This window comes from Eschrichtius robustus, chromosome 14 (assembly GCF_028021215.1).
Source record: "Eschrichtius robustus isolate mEscRob2 chromosome 14, mEscRob2.pri, whole genome shotgun sequence".
NCBI classification, from domain to species: domain Eukaryota; kingdom Metazoa; phylum Chordata; class Mammalia; order Artiodactyla; family Eschrichtiidae; genus Eschrichtius; species Eschrichtius robustus.
The window spans coordinates 51,614,332-51,635,287 of NC_090837.1; the positions used below are offsets into that span (position 1 = coordinate 51,614,332).

General features: G+C 41.7%; 1 protein-coding gene across 2 annotated transcripts in view; it reads left to right on the top strand.

Annotated features, from left to right (window-relative positions):
* The window catches only part of MOCOS (molybdenum cofactor sulfurase), a 55,294-nt gene that overhangs the window by 20,422 nt on the left and 13,916 nt on the right, over window positions 1-20,956 (top strand). For both annotated transcript variants that reach the window (XR_011076207.1, XM_068562778.1), the window contains exons 7-11: window positions 726-842; window positions 2,816-3,277; window positions 7,491-7,653; window positions 16,550-16,628; window positions 19,204-19,328. Coding sequence is in view for 1 of the 2 variants with exons in the window: in XM_068562778.1 (XP_068418879.1) it covers window positions 726-842; window positions 2,816-3,277; window positions 7,491-7,653; window positions 16,550-16,628; window positions 19,204-19,328 (946 nt within the window). In the remaining variant the exon portion in view is untranslated. The remainder of the gene's footprint in view (window positions 1-725; window positions 843-2,815; window positions 3,278-7,490; window positions 7,654-16,549; window positions 16,629-19,203; window positions 19,329-20,956) is intronic.

Consider the following 20,956-nt stretch of genomic DNA (forward strand, 5'->3'; position numbering starts at 1 on the left):
TTGGCTAGTGCAAATACTGTAATGAACATGGGGGTGCAGATATCTTTTCAAGACAGTGATTTCATTTCCTTCGGATAAATACCCAGAGGTAGAGTTGCTGGATCAAAGTTCCAGAAATTAGTTCTATTTTAAATTTTTTAAGGAACCTCCATACTGTTTTCCATAGTTCCTCACCAGTTTACATTCCCACCAGCAGTGCACGAGGGTTCCCTTTTCTCCACATTCTCTCCACCTCCTGTTATTCGTTGTCTTTCTGATAATAGCTGTTCTAACAGGTGTGATATTAGATATTTGAGAGCTGATGTCATTGCGGTTTTGACTTACATTTTCCTAACAATTAGTGATGTTGAGTACCTTTTCATGTACCTGTTGGGCATTTGTATGTCTTCTTTGGAAAAATGTCTGCTCATTTAAGAAATCAGATTGCTTGTTTTACATGTGAGCTCTTAACTTGGAGTTTGGTGTGAATTTGATATCTTTCACTTTTATCAGGCATATGTTTATAACCCAACTGGATAAGATTTAATTATCAGTAACATTTTATAAAATGTGTTTAGTAAACCCACGATAGATCATGGCATTTTAGAGCAAAATTCCAAGCTCATATTTTCATTTTACTGTTAAGAAAGAGAGGTCCAAGTATGGATCTGAAACGCCTTCCCAGGCAATCAGAGTAAAACTGGACACTCCTAACACTGGTTCCATGTCATATATTAAACCCGCAGGTGGATAAAATGGCCAGTCTTCACAACATCCACGTGCGAACCGGCTGCTTCTGTAACACTGGGGCCTGCCAGAGGCACCTGGGGATAAGTGATGAGATGATCAAGAAGCATCTTCAGGTTGGTACTAGACCGTGTGGTCCAAACGCTGGCCAGCAAGCCCCAATGGCGGTGCCTCTAACTTCATTAGAGGCTGGTCGTGTGTCTGGGGTCGGGGCTGGATCTGCGAGCTCATTTCTCTGAGCCCACCCTGTGAATGTGTAAAGAAAAAGGGGTCAACAAAAATAGAAAACACTTCAAGATAGTACCTCTCTGGCAGTCATTTTTTAGTTTGAGGGCAACCATTTAGAGGCAGAAGAGGGTTTTTTTTTTTTTTTTTTTCCAGAAGAGGGCTTTTAACAGGGGGCAAGCAAATGTGAAAATGTGCTCGTACATGCAGAGGGCCCTTAGCTAGTTCAGTCCTGCCGGAGTGAAATCTCCAAGCAGGAGGTAGCTCATGTCTGGGTTGGGTGAGGAGAGGAACTCTTCTACGGGGCATTCTGCATTTCTCAGGTCCCCTCTCTTCCTGCCGCTCCTCTGGGCTGAGGTTTGTCACTTCAAGGTACGGCCTGTTTTGAACCATTTCATAAGAATGGTTTGAGTGGCAAAGAGCCCTTATTTATATCAGAATAGTTTCTAACTTAAGTTTCTTTTGGTTGCCACTAAATATTGAATATATTAAATCCCAACCAACTGTGAACAATGTTTTATTGAAAAAGGAGGGGGGGACTTCCCTGGTGGTCCAGTGGTAAAGAATCCACCTTACAATGCAGGGGACGCAGGTTCGATCCCTTGTCAGGAAACTAAGATCCCACGTGCTGCAGGGCAACTAAACCCACACGCCACAACTACTGAGCTTGCGTGCCTCAGCCAGAGCCCACGTGCTGCAAACTACAGAGCCCATAGGCTCTGGAGCCCACACGCAACAACTAGAGAGAGAAAACCCGCACGCCACAACTAGAGAGAAGCCCACGTGCCACAATGAAAGATCCCGCATGCCTCAATGAAGATCCTGCGTGCCACAACTAAGACCTGATGCAGCCAAAAAAAAAAAAAAAAAAAGATAAATCTTTAAAAAAAAAGAGAGAGAAGGGGTAATTCCCTGGCGGTCCAGTGGTTAAGACTCGGTGCTTCCACTACACGGGGCGTGGGTTTGATGCCTGGTCGGGGAACTAAGATCCCTCACACCACATGGTGCGGTTAAAAAATAATAATAATAAAATAAAATAAATAGAAAGAGAGAGAAGGAGTCTCAGAACACAAACGAATGCAGTTCTAGATGTAATATTGATCCTGTGGAATGCCGTGGCCTCATCTCCTTGGGTGACTGACTTGGGTTCAGCTCTGGGGGACGTAGCAGCTGGAGCAGCGCCCAACACCAGGCTGCCAGGCTTGGAGAGGCTTGGGGACCTCTTGTCTTTCTTTCACCACCTCCCGACCAGGCACTCATGCTGCCTTTGGCTTTCGTCCTGGCCTTGGGCCGGTTATTCATAGGGGCAGCACCTCTGTCTTGCCCTCTTGTCAAAGGGCAGCTGTCAGGGATGCAGACCTCCCTTTGGTTCTGAGAGAGGCTAAAAGGCATGGCCAGCAGGTGTTCCTCTCACTTAAGCCCTAGGTAGACCAAGGAGCTGACCCATCTGTGCTTCTGAAACTTTGGTCTGTCTTTTGATACCTCTGTGGGTGGGCACTGTGTCCGTGTTTCTGGTAAGTGCTTTCCATGAATGATTTCTTTTAAACTTTAAAAAAAAAATGATTTATTTATTTATTTTTATTGAAGTATAGTTGATTTACAATGTTGTGTCTTTTAAACTTTTTAGTGGCCCCCTGAGATTGCTATAGATCCCAATTCACAGTTGAGCAAAGAGTGACGTCCAGAGAGTGAGTCCCTGTGCTTCTGGAACTATGCCTCAGGCACACGACTCCTATTAGTGTTGCAGTTCTTTTTTCCTGGGTTAATTTTATCTTATAAAATTAACAAAACTTGTTTTACCAAATGGTTTCCACTTTATCCATGAGGAATGAGTCACTCTGGCTGACTCATTTCTTTATTCTAGGCTGGTCATGTCTGCGGTGATGATGTGGACCTCATAGATGGGCAGCCGACGGGATCTGTGAGGATTTCGTTTGGATACATGTCTACGCTTGAGGATGCCCAGGCCTTTCTCAGGTTCATCATAGCAACCCGACTGCGCCCGTCTAATGGCCAGCCTCTCCCTCTGGCCACTCCTGGGGAGGCTGGAGCCCTGCCAGCAGAGAGCAAGGCTCAGAACGCCGTGCCTGCCACCAGGGCCAGACGTAGTCCCTCACCTCAGGAAGATGCTTCCCCAGACTCCAGGGTTTGGGACAACTCACCCACCACTGTGGATGCTGTGAGTTTGCGCCCACCTCTGCTGGAGACCACCAGAACCCAGCAGACCCCTTCAGAGAAAGCTGCAGGCATCCCGGATGGGGGCCTTGGGTCACACATCGTCACCAACCTTTTCCTCTACCCAATCAAATCCTGTGCCGCATTTGAGGTAAGGGTTTTAGTGGCAGCTAAAGAGATTGCTTCTTTTTTGTTTACTTTATAATGTTGTTTGATAAAGCAAAGAAGAAAGTTCAGGAAGTGAAGGAAAGCATGCAGAAAATCAAAATCATAGTAGCCACTCTCATTCTGCCTTTCTTGGTTTGGGCTGACTTTTGACCACGGCTCTGCTTATGGGGACCCCTGAGAGGATCCTGTTTCTGGGTGTGACCACCTAGTTACTGTTGATAGTTAAGGATGTAACTTTCACTGAATGCGTGTGTGCTGGCTCCCTGCTGAAGCATCGTACGTGCTTTGTTTCATTTGATCCTCAAAACAATAATATGAGGTGCTGGGTAATATCATCCCCATTTTATAGATATGGAGCCTGGGGGCTATTGAGGTTAAGCACTTTGCCCAGGTCATGACCCCCTAAAAAATGATAGAGCAAGGATTTGAATCCAGGTCTGCTGACTCCTTGGATCCCTGCTCTCATGCGTCTGTTCCGCTCAGCTCTCCCCGTGGAGGTGAACTACATAATGTCTGTAAACATCCTGGCCTGGTAGTCACCGGAGCTGGGAGCTGGAGACCAAGTCCCAGGGACACACATAGATCATAGAAAGACAGCCTCATAGAAAGTTCCCAGCCTCCTGAGCCTCTGAGGAGGTCCCAGCCTCCTGAGCCCCTGGGATGACAGGCTCCCTGGCTCCTGGTCGGACATACCGTGGTCAAGGCTGTTTGTCACCTGCATTTCGGTCTGGTCACACAGGAGCCTGTCCTCCAATCTGAGACCATAAATAAGCAAGTTCACCTCCACTCCTGAATGGAGGCAGGTGAGGAGTGTCAGGACTCTATTTTCACAGATGAGTCATGTCCCATAGAAGAGCCGCGTTGCACAGATAGCGTAGCAGGAATTAGTGTTCCATTTTACAGACGAGGACACTGAAACTCAGTAGGTTTCCTTTTTTGCTAAAGGTCTTCTATCCATCTGCTCTTTCAGAAACTATACACTGAACACCTGCTACCTGCTGGGCCCTGGGCCTGCACTTGCTGTGCAGTGATGAGCAAAATGGAAATGGTTCCTTCTCTCAGGGTGTGCAGTATCTCAGAAGGGAAACAGACACTTTATGACACACACACACATATCTATGTATCTATCTATCTGTCATCTATCCATCCATCTCCATCATCTATCCATAGGCCATGATTTCGTACTAATACCTCCAATTCCAATCCAACACCACATAGTTTATTTAGCCGTCCCCCTTTCTGCACTTGTAAATCCTGTGAGAAACCTGGCTCCCACTGTCCTCAATGAATACTTATTTGCCCAACTCCTTCCATAACCCAAAGCCCAGCTGCACCAGCTGAAAGCTCACCCCTCACATGCCAACACAGACACACTGGCTGAAAACTTGGCCCAGACAAAGAAGAAGAAGGAAGGAGGAAGCCAGTAAGTGATAGACATGTTCCAACAGATGGGTGTGAAGAACCGTGAAGGGTCTGAGAAACAGCCTGCCACAGTTCCATGGATGCTGACAGAAGACATGAGATTCCTGGGTCAGAGATAAAGGACTTAACTCACCACCCAGCATGCAGCATGAGCTTCATGGTGTGTTGTTCTCTTTGTCCCCCAGGTCCCAAGACAGGGTCCAGAGGGGCCCAGGTGGATGCTGTGCTCATGTTCAGGAACCTCTAACTCAGGAAACCTGACTCTTTCATAATAGGATGCCAGCCAACCTGTGTAGTCTTCGATCAGGGAGAAGCCATTACCTTTATAATATTGGACTGTGAACAAACCTGCCCTCTGCTCCAGAGGGTTGTAGAGCTGTTCACTATACAAGCATCCTTGAAAAGGTAGTCTGGAACAAAAGGGCAGTTAGTGCTTCTGCCTGTTAAAACAAGCATGCAGAAATGAGAAATCCATGGAGAAATGCCTCCCAATAATAGACTGTCTTCTCAAAAGTTATTTGTAATTCAAAACATGTTCTCCTATAGAAATAATGATTTAATGGTGGTTTCTGGACCTAGCTACAATTATGTAGACTATAGTATTGCTGAACTTGAGTGCTGTACTAGCAGAAGCAGCCATAGTCTATGGGGAGAAGTCTGATACACAAGACAAGTGAAGGGCAGAGGTAAAGGGATTAACAGCTGTGGATCATCTGATATATTTCAGTTGCTTTACATTTTATACTTTGTTTTAGTTTTCACTCAGTCCTATGAGAAATGAGAATAATGTCCATTTTACACATGACAAAGCCAAGGTTCAGGAAGGTTAGTTGTCCAAAGCTAATAACTAGCTGAGGTGAGATTTAAGCCCAGGTTTGTCAGTCCTCAAAGTACCCTCCCCACTCCCACCCCACTGCACCACATTTCTGCGTCTTGGATACAGGGCTTACCTTGCTTGAGGTTCAGTTTGCCTTGACACTGTTTCTTCTTGAGTTCTGCACCCTCCCCCTGGGGCCCGCAGCTCCTCTCCTTCACTTTCCCTGATGCCTCAGTATTCCCTCAGGTCCCTCCCAGCAGGACCCACCCCAAAGTGCCCCTAGATTAAAAATTGCTTTCCTTTCTTCATTACCCCCAATTGAAGTTTTCAGATTCCTTTGAGAAGTTGATTTGAGTGCTCAGAGGAAAATGACGGGATGAAGTTGATTCACAATTAGTGCGCGAATGTTGGTCTCTTAATCGTAATACTATTTCAAAAGCATTGCTTGACCTACACCCTTCTTTAACAGACAGCTGGCTCCAGAAGGGCCCTCATGCATGGAACTACTGCACCTGCCGCGCTGTAAGCAACTTGTGTAACTTGTGGACAAAACTCCTGCAAAGACCTGGTCCCATGTTATTGAGATTTCATTAGTTTTCCCCTAATGTTCTTTCTCTGTTCCAGATCCCATCCAGGACACCATATGACATTTAGTTCTTGTGTCTCCTTAGGCTCCTCTGGGCTGCACCAGTCTCTCAGACTTTCCTTGTTTTTATAACCTTGATAGTTTTGAGGAGTATCCGTCAGGTATTTTTTAGAATATCCATCAGTTTGGGTTTGTCTGATGTCTTTCTGAGGATTAGGCTGGGGTTATGGTTTGTTTTGGAAGTAGGACCACAGAGGTAAAGGGCTATTCTCATCATATCATATTAGGGTACTGTCAGCATGACTTACCACTATTGATGTTAACCTGGATCACCTGGTATTTGCCAGGTTTCTTTGTTGTAAAATTTCCCCTCCACTCTGTTCCCATACTGTTCTCTTTGGAAGCAAGTCACTAAGCGTAGCCCACACTTAAGGGGTAAGGAGTTTTATGCTCCACCTTCTTGAGGAGGGAACACCTACATCAATTATTTGGGATTCTTCTGTATGAGGGATTTGACTTTTTCTATTTATTTATTTATTTGGACTCATGGGTATTTATTTTATACTTTGGGTTATAATTCAGTACTACATTATTATTATTATTACTATTCAATATTTTCCAGTTTTGGCCATTGGGCATGCTTTCATGACTCCTGCGTCCCTTTGACATACCCCCATCAGTTTGTTTTTTGAGCACTTCCTTACTTTTCTAGCACTACAGGGTGCTCCTGGCTCATCTTGTATATTCCCTGACCCAGCCCTAGAATAGACCATTTCTCCAAGGAGTCCTGGTTCTTTTTATTGGAGAATGGTATTAAATGCAAGATCTGGGCACTGGGCATAATTTGTATTTTAATTTTGTAGAAATATGAAGAATTGAGGAAAACTTACACACTTAAAGTGGATCAACTCAGGGACCATTCCAGTGTAGCCACAATTTGTACAATAAGTCTGTAGTACCAGGGTATGCCTGTTCAGGCATCCACCACTGTGGAAGGACGCACAGAAAGCAGGTGCAGCGGAGGCCTGTGGGGAGGGGAGTGGGACACAGGCTGGGGCGGAGACCTACTTTTCAAGTACACTCTTGTGCTCCCAGAATGTTGTACTGTGCACGCGCATTACCTACTTAAAAAGCAGGTTGAAGTGGAGAAGGGTGCAAACTGGATCTGGAGGGTGAATGGAAGGTATCTCAATCCCAAAGTCTCCTTTGCATTGTCTTCTTTGTTTTACTTCCTTCTCTTCATCCCTTTTTTCCTTCAAGAGTCTGTGCTGAATTTCTGAAGTCCTCTGCTTTTGTACAGCCGCTGTGCAATAAACGCGAAGATGATTTTTGAGGAGCACTGGCTTAAAATACATTGACCTTTTTGTTTAGGTGACCAGGTGGCCTCTAGGAAATCAAGGGCTGCTGTATGACCGGAGCTGGATGGTTGTGAATCACAACGGTATTTGCCTGAGTCAGAAGCAGGAACCCCGGCTCTGCCTGATCCAGCCCTTCATTGACCTGCAGCAAAGGATCATGGTCATCAAAGCCCAAGGTCTGAAAACTGGGTTCATTTTTACAAAGCAGCTGTCAAGAGTAGCTTTTCTTCTCATAGGAAAGTAAAGTCATGTCTTTTCCTTTACCAAATATTAAAATAATCCAGAAGGAAGTGAAATGATGTCTAGAAGAGACAACGGAAAGTTTGTTCCTTTTGTGTTTTTGGGATTTCTTTGGGGGCAGATTTTTGGGAAGAGGTAAAGATCTGACAGTCCAATCAGAAAGTAAAGAGATATAGATATTGAAATTATATGTTGTCCTTTTACTTACATTCCTTTTAATTCCTTCACTCATCATATGTTCTGCAAGCTTTGATTCTTCCTTGTGGAGTTTTGTTTTTTTTTTTGGCGGCGCGGCTTGCGGGGTCTTAGTTCCCAGACCAGGATCGAACCTGGGTCCTCAGCAATGAAAGCGTGGAGTCCTAACCACTGGACTGCCAGGGAATTCCCCCTTGTGGATTTTTATTAGGAACTAACACATATAAATTCATAGGCCAGCTCTGTCCAGTGGACCCTTATGTGATGATGGAAATGTTCAACATCTACATTGTCCAGTTTGGTAGCCACCAATCAGATGTGGCTACTGAGTGCATGAAATGTGACTAGCAGGACACTGGAACTACATTTTAATTTTATGTGAGTCTAATTAATTTAAATTACCATATGTGGCTAGTGGCTACAGTGTTGGACAGCACAAGTATAGAGAATACTATAATACGTACTTACAGCATCCAGTTTTAACAAACCTTCACATTTGGCCACATTTGCTTCAATTTCTCCTCCTCCTCTCCCTACTCCTCCCCACTTCTCTTACCTCCTACTACCCCCCTCCTTTCTCCCTTCTCCGCTACCTCTTCCTCCTCCTCCTTCTTTTAAGACATAAAAACATTACAGATATAGCTGAAATTCCCTAGGTACTTCTCCTTGGTCTCATTCCTTCTCCTTCCACACTCCACCTACCATTTATAGAATATTCCAATTTCCCTCCTAACTTAGAGCTGTACTTTTGTGATATATCCCATTTCCATATATTCAATGATTATGTTTCTTGGCTGTAGGTGTTCTATTCTGTTCCAGTGGTTTATTTTTTCTTGAACCAATAAGCCAATGTTAATAACTATAGAATGAATTTTGATATCTGGTAGGGCATGCCCTTCTACCTCATGCTTCCAGATTGTCTTGGCTATTCTTGGCCTTTTGTTCCCTCTATGAATTTTAACACATGCACAGATTTGTGTAGTCACTCCCATCATCAAGGTACAAAACAGTTCCATCACCCCAGAAAACTCCCTCATGCTATCCCTTTATAGTCTCTCTTCTCCCCACCCTTAACACCTGGCAATCAGAGATCTGTTCTCTATCACTATAGTTTTATTTTTTTGAGAATGTTATATAAATAGAATATACAATATGTGACCTTCTGACATTGGCTTCTTTCACTCGGCATGATGCCTTTAAGTCCCATCGAAGTTACTGCATGAATCGGTAGTTTATTCTTTTTTTTATTGTTGAGTAGTATTCCATTGTATGGCTATACTAGGGTGTGTTCATCCATTCATCTGTTAAAGGACATTTGGATTGTTTCCAGTTTTAAGCAATTATGAATAGAGCTGCTCTAAACATTCATGTGCAGGTTTTTGGTTGATCACAAGTTTTCATTTCTCTAGAATAAATACTAGGCGTTGATTGCTGAGTCATATGGTAAGGATATGTTTACCTTTAAAAGAAACTGCCAAACCATTTTCTAGAATGACTGTATCTTTTTTCTTTCCCACCAGCAATGTATGAGAGTTCCAGTTGTTCCACATTCTGTCAGCTTTTGGTATTGTCAGTATTTTTTGTTTTATTTATTTTAATAGGTGTGTAATGTCATCTCATCATGATTTTTTTTTTTTTTTTTTTTTGGCCATACCATGTGGCTCGCGGGATCTCAGTTCCTTGACCAGGGATTGAACCCAGGCCACAACAGTCAAAGCCTGGAATCCTAACTACTAGGCCACCAGGGAACTCCCATCTCGTCATGATTTTAATTTTCATTTCCCTACTGGCTAATGATATTAAGCATCTTTTTATGTCCTTACTTGTTCTCTTTATATTCATTTTGACCCATGGATTACAGAAGTGTGTTAATTTCTATATATTTGGAGATGTTTCTGTTTTCGTTCTGCTATTGATTTTCAGTTTAATTCCATTAAACTCTCCAAAAGAGAGAACATACTTTATAGATTTTAAATTCATTAAAGTTTGTTAAGGTTTGGTTTATGACCAAGGATATGATTTATTGCCGTGAGTGTTCCATATACACTTGAAAAGAATGTGTATCCTGTTTTTGGGTGGAGTGTTCTATAGATGTCAGTTCTATACCAGTTGGTTGATGGTATTGCTGTTTTTCTCTATACTTGCTGAATTTTTATGTACTCGCTACCAGTTCTGTTGATTACTGAAAGAAGAGTGTTGAAGTCCCCAACTGTAATTGTGGATTTGTCTATTTTTCCCTTAGTTCTCTTAGTTTTTGCTCCACTTAGTATTATTATGTCTCCTTGGTGAATTGTTCCCTAAGTAATGCTCCTCTTTATACATGGTCATTTTCTTTGTTCCAAAGTATGAAGTGTGAAATTCTTTGTCTGATATGAGTATAGCCATTCAGCTCTCTTTTGGTTAGTGTTTGCATGGTGTATCATTTTCCACCTTTTTATTTATTTCTTCTAGCTTTATCGATATTTATGTAACATCCCATAAAATGTATTCATTTAAAGTGTACCATTCAATGATATTTTTGGTATAGTCACAAGGTTGTACAACCATCACCACAATCAATTTGAGAACATTTTCATCACCCTCAAAGAGAAACCCCATACATATTAGCAGTCACTCCCCATTCCCAACCTTATTCCCGGCTTCTGGCAACCACTAATCTACTATCGGTTTCTATGGAGTTGCCTATTCTGGATGTTTCATATAAATGGAAACAATATATGACTGGCTTCTTTCACTTAGTGTAATGTTTTTAAGGGTCATCCATATTGTTGAATAATATTCCATTGTATAGATATACCATATTTTTTTTATCCATTCATCAGTTGATGTATATTTGGATTGTTTCCATTTGTGGTTATTATGAATAACGTTGCTGTGAACATTTATGTATAAATTTTTGTGTGGACATATGTTTTCAATTCTGTTGGATATATACCTAGGAGTGGAATTGCTGGGTCATATGGTAACTCTGTGTTTAGCAATTCCAAAGTGACTCCATCACCATTTTACATTCCCACCAGCAACATATGAAGCTTCCAATTTCTCCACATCTTCCCCAACACTTGTTATTTTCTGTTGTTGTTGTTTTTTTTAATAGCCATCCTAATGGGTGTGTAGCAGTACCTCACATGGTTTTGATTTGCATTTCCCTAATGACTAATGATATTGACCATCTTTTCATGTGTTTATTGTCCATGTGTATATCTTCTTCAGAAAAATATCTATTTAAATTCTTTGCTTACTTATTTTTTAATTATTGAGTTGTAAGAATTCTTTATATATTTGAATATGTCACTTTTTAGATCAGATTTGCAAATATTTTCTCCCATTGTGTAGACTTCCTTTTCATTTTCTTTATGGCTCCATTTTACATTTAATCTGCCTATATCATATTTGAAGTGAGTTTCTTGTATCCAGCATACAGTTGGCTCATGCTTTTTATCCATTCTGACATTCTCTATTATTTTCATTGGTGTGTCCTACTGGATTTTGATTGCAAAATTACATATTTTGTAATCATATTTTGATTGCAATATCATAAATTAATTTCAGGAGAATTTATATCATATAATATTGAGTCCTCTATATATAAATAGTATCTCTCTCCATGAAGATTTCTTTACTCCAAAATTTTAATAGTATTTTCCAGAAAATTTTTGCACATTTTTTGTTATATAATTGTTTATTTGAGTATTTTGAGCACTATCTTTTTTTTCTATTAAATGTTTTAATTGGTTATTTTTGTAGTTTAGAAACACTATTGACTTTCATATATCAGTGTTTTACCCAGTACTTTTTCTGAATTCCTGTTAGTTTTATTAGTTGGTCTGAAGATTTTCTCGCATGTTCTATATAAATAGGCATATCATCTTCTAATAATGACAGTTTCATATCTTCCTTTTCAATTTTTATCCACTCCTTCTTTTTTTCTCTTTTCTTATTGCATAGAGCAGTGATGGAAAATATCCTTTTTTTATTACTGACTTGAATAAAATGCTTCTAAAGTTTCAAAAATAAGAGTTGTATTTACTGTACATTTTTAGTAGATTTGTTTTACCAGGCTAAAGTAGTTTTTTTTAATTTAGCCAAAAGTTTTATCATGACTAATAGTTCTTACTAAATGCTCTTTCTGCATCTGTTGGTTATATTTTTTCCCTATAGTCTATTAGTGTGATGTCTTAACATTAGTAGATTGTCTAGTACGGAACTATCCTTGCATTCTTGGAGAAAAGAAAAACACTATTTGGCAATGATTTTTTGATACATTAATGGATTTAGTTTGCTAACATTTTATTGGTATTTTTGTACCTATTCTTATTAGTGAGATTGAGAAGTTATCTTCCTTAAAAAAATTTTTTTTTATTGAAGTATAGTTGATTTACAATGTTGTTAGTTTCTGGTATAAGCAAAATGATTCAGTTATAAATATGTATATATATATAGTATAGTATATATGTATAGTATATATATATATATACTTTTTCAGATTCTTTTCCATTATAGTTTGTTACAAGATACTGAATATAGTTCCCTATGCTATGCAGTAGGACCTTGTTTTTTATGTATTTTATATATAATTGTTTGTATCTACTAATCTCAAACTCCTAATTTATCCCCCCCTTTAACCATAAGTTTGTTTTCTATGTCTGTGAGTCTGTTTCTGTTTTGTAAATAAGTTCATTTGTATCATTATTTAGATTCCACACATAAGTGATATTGTATGATATTTGTCTTTCTCTGTCTGACTTACTTCACTTAGTATGATAATCTCTAGGCCCATCCATGTTGCTGCAAATAGCATTATATCATTCTTTTTTTATGGCTGAGTAATATTGCATTGCATATATATACACCACATCTTCTTTATCCACTCATCTGTTGATGAACATTTAGGTTGCTTCCATGTCTTGGCTATTGTAAATAGTGCTGCAGTGAACGTTGGGGTGCATGTATCTTTTTGAATTATTGTTTTTTCTGGATATATTCCCAGGAGTGGGATTGCTGGATCATATGGTAATTCTATTTTTAGTTTTTTAAGGAACCTCCATAGTGGCTGCACCAGTTTACATTCCCATCAACAGTGTAGGAGGTTTCCCTTTCCTCCACACCCTCTCCAGCATTTGTTATTTATAGATTTTTAAGTGATGGCCATTCTGACTGGTGTGAGGTGGTACCTCATTGTAGTTTTGATTTGCAATTCTCTAATAATTAATTGCTGTTGAGCATCTTTTCATGCACCTATTGCTGATCTGTGTGTCTTCTCTAGAGAAATGTCTATTTAGGTCTTCTGCCCATTTTTTGACTGAGTTGTTTGCTTTTTTGTTATTGAGCTATATGAGCTGTTTGTATATTTTGGAAATGAAACCCTGTTGGTCACATCATTTGCAAATATTTTCTCCCAGTCTGTAGGTAGTTGTTTCATTTTGTTTATGGTTTCCTTTGCTGTGCAAAAGCTTGTAAGTTTGATTAGGTCCCATTTGTTTATTTTTGCTTTTATTTCTATTGCCTTGGGAGACTGACTTATGAAAACATTGGTATGATTTATGTCAGAGAATGTTTTGCCTATGTTCTCTTCTAGGAGTTTTATGGTGTCATGTCTTATGCTTAAGTCTTTAAGCCATTTTGAGTTTATTTTTGTGTATGGTGTGAGGGTGTGTTCTAACATCATTAATTTACATGTGGCTGTCCAGCTTTCCCAACACCACTTGCTGAAGAGACTGTTTTTCTCCATTGTATATTCTTGCCTCCTTTGTTGAAGTTTAATTGACCGTAGGTGTGTGGGTTTACTTCTGGGCTCTTTATTCTGTTCCATTGATCCATATGTCTGTTTTGGTGTCAATGCCATGCTGTTTTGATTACTGTAGCTTTGTAGTATTGTCTGAAGTCTGGGAGGGTTATGTCTCCAGCTTTGTTCTTTTTTTAAAAAATCAATTAATTAATTAATTTATTTATTTATTTATTTATTTTTGGCTGTGTTGGGTCTTTGTTGCTGTGCACGGGCTCTTCTCTAGTCGTAGCGAGCAGGGGCTACTCTTTGTTGCAGTGTGTGGGCCTCTCATTGCGGTGGCTTCTCTTGTTGTGGAGCACGGGCTCTAGGTGTGCGGGATTCAGTAGTTGTGGCACGCGGGCTCAGTAATTGTGGCTCACAGGCTCCAGAGTGCAGGCTCAGCAGCTGTGGCACATGGGCTCAGTTGCTCTGTGGCATGTGGCATCTTCCTGGACCAAGGATCAAACCCATGTCCCCTGCATTGGCAATGGGATTCCTAACCACTGCATCACAAGGGAAGTCCCTCCAGCTTTGTTCTTTTTCCTCAGAATTTCTTTGGCAATTCTGGGTCTTTTGTGGTTCCATATAAATTTTAGGATTATTTGTTCTAGTTTTGTGAAAAATGTCATGGGTAATTTGATGGGGATCGTATTACATCTTTAGATTACTTTGGGTAGTATGGCCATTTTAACAATATTAATTCTTCCAATTCAAGAGCATGGGATATCTTTCCATTTCTTTGAATTGAGATGTTACCCTCTTTTATTATACTTTTCTTGTTTAAGTTTGGATACCCAGGATATTAACATACAAAAAGAGTTGAATGGGTTACTCTTCTTTCTATTCTCTGAAGAATAAAAATGTATATCATGACTAAATAGGATTTATCCCAGAATATAAGGAATAAGAGAGAGAGAAAACAAATACCCACATATCTTCCACTCCAAATCAGCAGCACTTTGTGAGGTGGTGTGGTATATCAGATGTTCTGCTCACTTGTAGGGACTTCCAGCACTGTGGGTGGAGGAAGGGCATCCTTTGCAGGACACGTATGGTAGGACAAACTTTTGGCCCTAAATAATAAACATTAAAACAAAGCATTATAATTGTTTTATGTAAATGACTTGTCACTCCAAAAGATTTCAGGTATCTTGAGTCCAGAGGTTGGAATCTTTTATTTCTCTGTATCTCTGAGCTGTACGAGCACAGGGCTTAGTATATCCGGAATGAACTCAATCCCCATGAACTTTGTTGGGGGCGGCCCTTGAGCTCAATCCATATGGGGACCCCAGATTAGGTTGCCTGTCTAACAAGAGGCCTGCGATGACCTTTATAAGCCAGCTGAGCGCCATATTTATGATTATATATGATTTGTGCAGAGTCTTGGGTAAGGGTAGAAAGAGGCTGAGTGCAGGCCTCCTGCTGGCAGCCCGGGGGTGCGTTTCCGCCGTGCACTTGTACACGTGCTGTCCCCCTGCTGTGGTTACTTCCTCATAACCAGTGTTCCAGGACTCACTTTACCGTTCTCCCCTGTGGGTGCACACCTGGTGCAATCCCATCCTCCCATGAACAGCCTTTTGACACAGCAGCATCTCTAATCACTCAGCACAGCACTCTCCAAACTTCTGGAGCTTTCTGGATGAGGCCTCTTCTGGCCTTCCCCACACAGGGACAGGAGTGTGGAACTGGTCGTGCTTGCATAAGACATGGACAAGCAGGGGACAGAGCTGATGAAATACCTCTTACGCATATTGTTACTTCTCTGTCTTTGTTGTGGTGAAAGGCTTGTCGTGATTGGCGTGGGTCTGGGTAGCAGTCATGATCTGAAGCTCGTGAGTAGGAATGGATGTACCCGTTTGCTGTGCTGTGTGTGATGAAGCAGGACCAGCATGAGCAGGGATACAGGTGTGCTTGATGTGTGCTTGCTGGGGGCAGGTTGGGTCATGCCGGTGAGCAGTGTGACTGGCGGCCATGCTGAGAGGGTGCAGGGCGCAGGTGGGCCACACAGGAGGAGTCCACAGAGCAGGAGCCGCCACAAGTTCCGCTCAGGTGTCTTGGCTTCATGCAGTTCCCTATATTTTTAATGACTCACGAAGGATGAGAAGGAGTGCAGAGTGGCAGAGGCCCTCAGCCGTTCCAGCCTTTAGCAAAGGTCTTTCACTCATCAGTGGCCATGGATCAGTTTCCTCTAGTTTCTTCCACATATTTTATTCTAAATCTATTGAAAGAATGAATACCACTTTAGCTGAGTGCTGGGTATATGAGTGTTTATTATTCTTTAGACCACTATGTATATATGTTAAACACTCCTTTGTATGTATGATGTATGTAACAATTTTTTAGAAAAGAATGGCTTCCCAACCCCACTGACATACTAACAGTTTTTTGGGTTTTTTTTTCTTGGTGATAATGGTGATTGATGCAGGAATCCAATCTGATGCTGATTCCTAGGGGCTACCGAGAACTGACACTATGCTGACATCCTTACGGAGTGAGCCTTCATGTCTGCCTGCCTATTTCTAAAGGATCTAAGGTAGCTTAGTGAGCAATGGTGTCAGGATGTGGAGTCATGCAGAGGTAGAGAAAGCTTTCAGAGGAATTTGTAGTATTCCAGGGACTGTGGATGTGACTGCCCCAGTGCAGAGGCTTCCATGACAAAGCTGCTCAATGCACACGCTGTTGGTGGTACCGATAATGATGAAGAGAATCTCTGTGTTATAAAGAGCTTTCCAAGACTCAGCCACTTACTTGATTCAACCAATTTCCAGGGTCATTAAAATTCTTGTATATTTCAGGATAATGGACTTTTTTTGGACATACTTGGTTTTTTTTCCATGATGATAAATTTGTCTCTAACCTTTATTCGATAGGGATGGAGCCTATAGCGGTGCCACTTGAGGAGAACAGCAAACCGGCTCAGATTTGCCAAAGCAAGGTCTGTGCGGACAGGTGAGGCTGCAGCAGGTGAAACTCGCAGGTCTAGCTGCAGGGCGGCTCAGAGGGGGGAACAGAGCAATGCCCTGTGCCATCAGTCCTCGGCTGCATCCTCTGTCCAGTCTGCTGCCGCTTCCCCCTCGCACACTCCACTCCCACCACGCTGGCTCCTAGCTCTTCTTCACAGCTACTAAGCATGCTCCCTCCTTAGGACTTTGCACTTGCTGTTCCCTCTGCCTGGAATGCTCTTTCCCTGTTTATACCCCCACAGGGTTCACTTCCTCACCTCCGTCGGGTCTCTGCTGAAAAGCCTCCTTCTCAGAGGGGCCACCTGACCTCCCCTAGGAGCCAGCCCCTCCCTCTCCACTTGCTCTGCTGAATTCTTCTCCTTCTCATTAATCTTTTCCCCAACATATACGTGCAGTCCCTCCTGCTAGAATGCCGACCCCGAGAGAGCAGGACTGTCTGTGTTGCTTCCTGCAGACCCTGGAACAGTGTGGTGTGGAGGGAGGTGATGTGAGGCAGGGGACAGTTTGGAGGAGGCATGGTGGAGCTCAGAGGGGTGGCCGCAGGGGAGTGGTGAGTCAAGGGACCCGATTCACAGCTTGAAAAGATTGGCTGGTGGGTGTAGAAAAGTTGGAAGATGCTAAAGGTGCAAGTGGGAAGGCCAGCTGAGCATCTGTGTTAGTAACACACGTGAGATGAGATGGAGGCTTGGATCAGGGTCAGAGAGGAAATCAGGTGGGCGTCAGATATAATATATTCTGGGGGTAGAATAACCTGAACTCACCGGTGAATTGGATGTGGAAGCTGAGGGGGGTGTCAAGGTGTCCCTCAGGTTGTAGAACTTTCAGGTGATAATTCAACAATTATATTCCATATAGTTGTGGATTATTACCTACTCTGAGTTATTGATGATAAATCATCTGCTAAATTCTAGGAAACGTAGAAAATGAGGTTGAGTGTTATAGGATTTCATTTTATTTCTTGATCGTAAATATTTACAAATCAATTTATTGAATACATCAAATTTCTGCATCCCTTTTAACCTAAATCTAATTTCAACCTGAAAACATGTGGAATACAAATTTTCTGATTGTGGGCCTCTATCTGATGGGTTCCCCGCACAACTAATACCCCAACTAGTTTACCCCCCCCAAATACTAAAATGGTTAACTCTAACAGTTCAGTAGGGATTTATATATAGTAGAAGTCTTTTAAAATGCTAATTGCCTATTAGTTAACACAATAAAGTAGTTGGTGGGTATGTTTGTGCTCAGTAGTTGGTGATATGCATAGTACTGGGTCAGAGTACATTTCCTTCTGCACTGCAAACAAGTAAGTCATGAAATGATATGTCAAATACTCAAGCTACATCCAAATTGGACTCAAGTTGTTAGTGCACCAGGTCACGCTGGGATGATGAAGGGCTATGTGCTCAGGAAAGGTGGGAAGGTGATAGCGTGAAGACCGTGCTCTATACAATTGAGCATCGTGGGCCCTGGCCCATCCTGGAGTCCAAGGGGTGAGCACACTGCATCCTCTTGCTAGTTCTTGTGCAGATTTAAACACTCATCATAGCACATTTTCAATTAGGGCAATGAATTTTGGGTAAACATTTCTGCATGTCACTATAACAAATCTTCTCATAGAGAGAAATATAGCCATCTAGGGGTACCTGCAATTATTTATCAGGCTCTTCCCTGGTTGTAGATTTCATTTAGCTGCATCTGAGAGGAATGGCGTTTTCTGGTTAATAAAGCTTTTCGATAGCTAGAGGTCAGGCTTCTTATACTCAGAACCACAAGTACTCAATATAATGAAAAATGGACTTAGGTGCATCTCTCAGATCACCAGAGAGAATGTCTACAAAGCAAGGTTTCATTCTTCCCTTTCCTTTCTAGATCCTAAAGGCAACTATTTTTCCCAGTAAAAATTAAGGATAAGTTTTCAATAATATCTATCTTGTAATTCCAATGTAAGTTATTAGCAATTTTGCATTATTAGTTCTGGTGATGTGTAGATTATAATTTTTTAAAAATTAAAAATTCTATTTAAAAATTCTAGAAGTTTGAAGAGTTTTAAAAAACCAGATCAAAAAATGTACTTATATCGGTGACTTATGGCCGTAGTGTTCTTTTCAGAAACCAAACACGTCAGTCCCTACAGCGTGGCTGTGAGAGAAGATATTCCAGTCAGGCCTATAGTAAAAAAACCAGGACACGCGTCTGGGTTCCAGAGCTTCTTAAAGGAAAATAATGCTCTGGAAGCTCTTAAATTCCAAGCTTTGTGGTTCTCAGTGGCTGTACGTAATATAAACAAAGTCTTTCAAGAGAAATTTCTAAAGCTTTTAATTTGATCTGAAAGCTTTGCATAAGCTCCAGATCCCAGGCCTTCCCGTGCCTTGGAAATCTCATTGTGACTTCCTAAGCACACTTGTCACTTTAGATTTCTGTCTTGTTGGGGGCTTCATGTTTTTATATTATATATTATATTAATTATATAATATTATATTACATAACTTTTTGCTATTTCAATTATTTAGAGGAATACTATATAACATCTTTCCTTTTTTTTTTTTTTCTGCCAGGGTAAATACTTATGATTGTGGAGAAAAAATTTCAAGCTGGTTGTCAAAGTTTTTTGGCCGTCCATGTCATTTGATCAAACAAAGTTCAGACTTTCAAAGAAATGCAAGGAAGAAACGAGGAAAAGGTATCACATTTCGGATTGCTTCTTAGGGGACAGGCACTTGGGTTTACCCTTGCAGACGCGAAAATAGGCCCACAAAATGGATTGACAGGGCAACGTGCTCACGAACAGAAAGTAGGGGTGGTCAGCCTCTGGCAGAAAGGTGCTGTGGTGGCCCCCAGGTCAGCAGGACCCATGTGTGGTCTCCAGGATGAGCCCGAGGAGGCCGAGGGGGGCTTGCAGCCTCTGCTCAGGCTCTCTGCCTCAGTTTAGAAGCACAATTAAGTTTTGTTAAAGAAAAACATTGGTAGCTTGCTGTATCCTAAGAAAATCTGGATTTCTAGTCTTGGCCCTGACACCAAGTAGTTGTTGAGACCTTGGCAAATCCTTGAACCTCATGGTGTTGAACTTCTGTAGAACTCAACTACTTAGATTTAAGGGTTTTGACAGTTTTTCCTGCTATAAGCTGTTGTAAGCATAAAATGAGACAGCAGAGAAGAAAGTACTTTGAGCTAACAGTACCATATAGGAAGACGGAGTTTTCAGGTGTCTGCTCAAATGTCGCCTTCTCGGGGGAGCCTTGCCTGGCTGCCCTCCTTAGAACCAGGGCCCCTACCTGAACCTTCAGCTCATTCCCTGTTTTATTTTTCTCTGTGGCACTTTTCACATCCTATAGGCCATGCATTTGACTCAGTTATCCTGTTTATGTTCTGTCTTCCCTCTGTTAGATCATAAGCTCTGTGAGGGAGGGATTTTTCTCTGCTTTATTCAGGGTTTAGAACAGACCTGGCACATAGTAGTTGCTCAGTAAATACCAGATGAATAAATGAATGGACTGGAGAGTTGCCACATTACTGGTTTGTGCAGGAATGACCTGGCTTAGTCACTAGCTCCCTGGGAGACTGGCTTGTAAATCTACACCTGGAGTGAGTCATGGAGGGCTTCAGGGAAGAGGTGAGTTTGAAGCTGCATCTTAACAGGAGAGTAGAAGTGTTCCAGGCAGAGAGAGGCGAGAAGATTACTGAGGAGCAGCATGGCAGAGCTTGGCATTTCATGGGTTCAGAGAAGGCTTTAGGAGGGTCGGACATGGGTAGGGGAGTGATGGGGCAGAGCTGGGGAGAAGAGACGAATGTGCTGCTGAGTAGTAAGTAAGCACTGTCTTCAGGTTGAAGAACTGAAGAATTCTACCCTGGGGAGTTTCATGATGCAGCTTGCATTAGAAAGACACCCCTGGTGAGGTGTGGAGGCTGCAAGGGAGAGGGAAATGAAGGAAGCAAGAGGCCAGGCAGGAGGCGGCAGTGACTGTCCTAGTGGGAGATGGGGCCTGGGTAGGCAAAGGTGGGAGCAGAGTGAATCTGTTGGCTGCTCGATACAGGATCAGGAGTGTCAGCTTGTGAATATTATACTTCAAGGATGCCATTTATGGTGGAGAGGTCTCTGATGGTCTAGGTCTAGGCCTTTGAACATTTTTGTGTTGGTACACCTTAGAAGAAATTTTTTAAAGCTACACTACCTCTTTACGTTGTCATCTAAATTAAAAAAAAAAAAAAAGTTGCAAAGGATGTGATTTCCAGCATATTGCAAATCTACAGGCTTACTTTGGCGATATTGAGGGTTCGGTTCCAGACCATTACAATAGAGCAAGTCACACA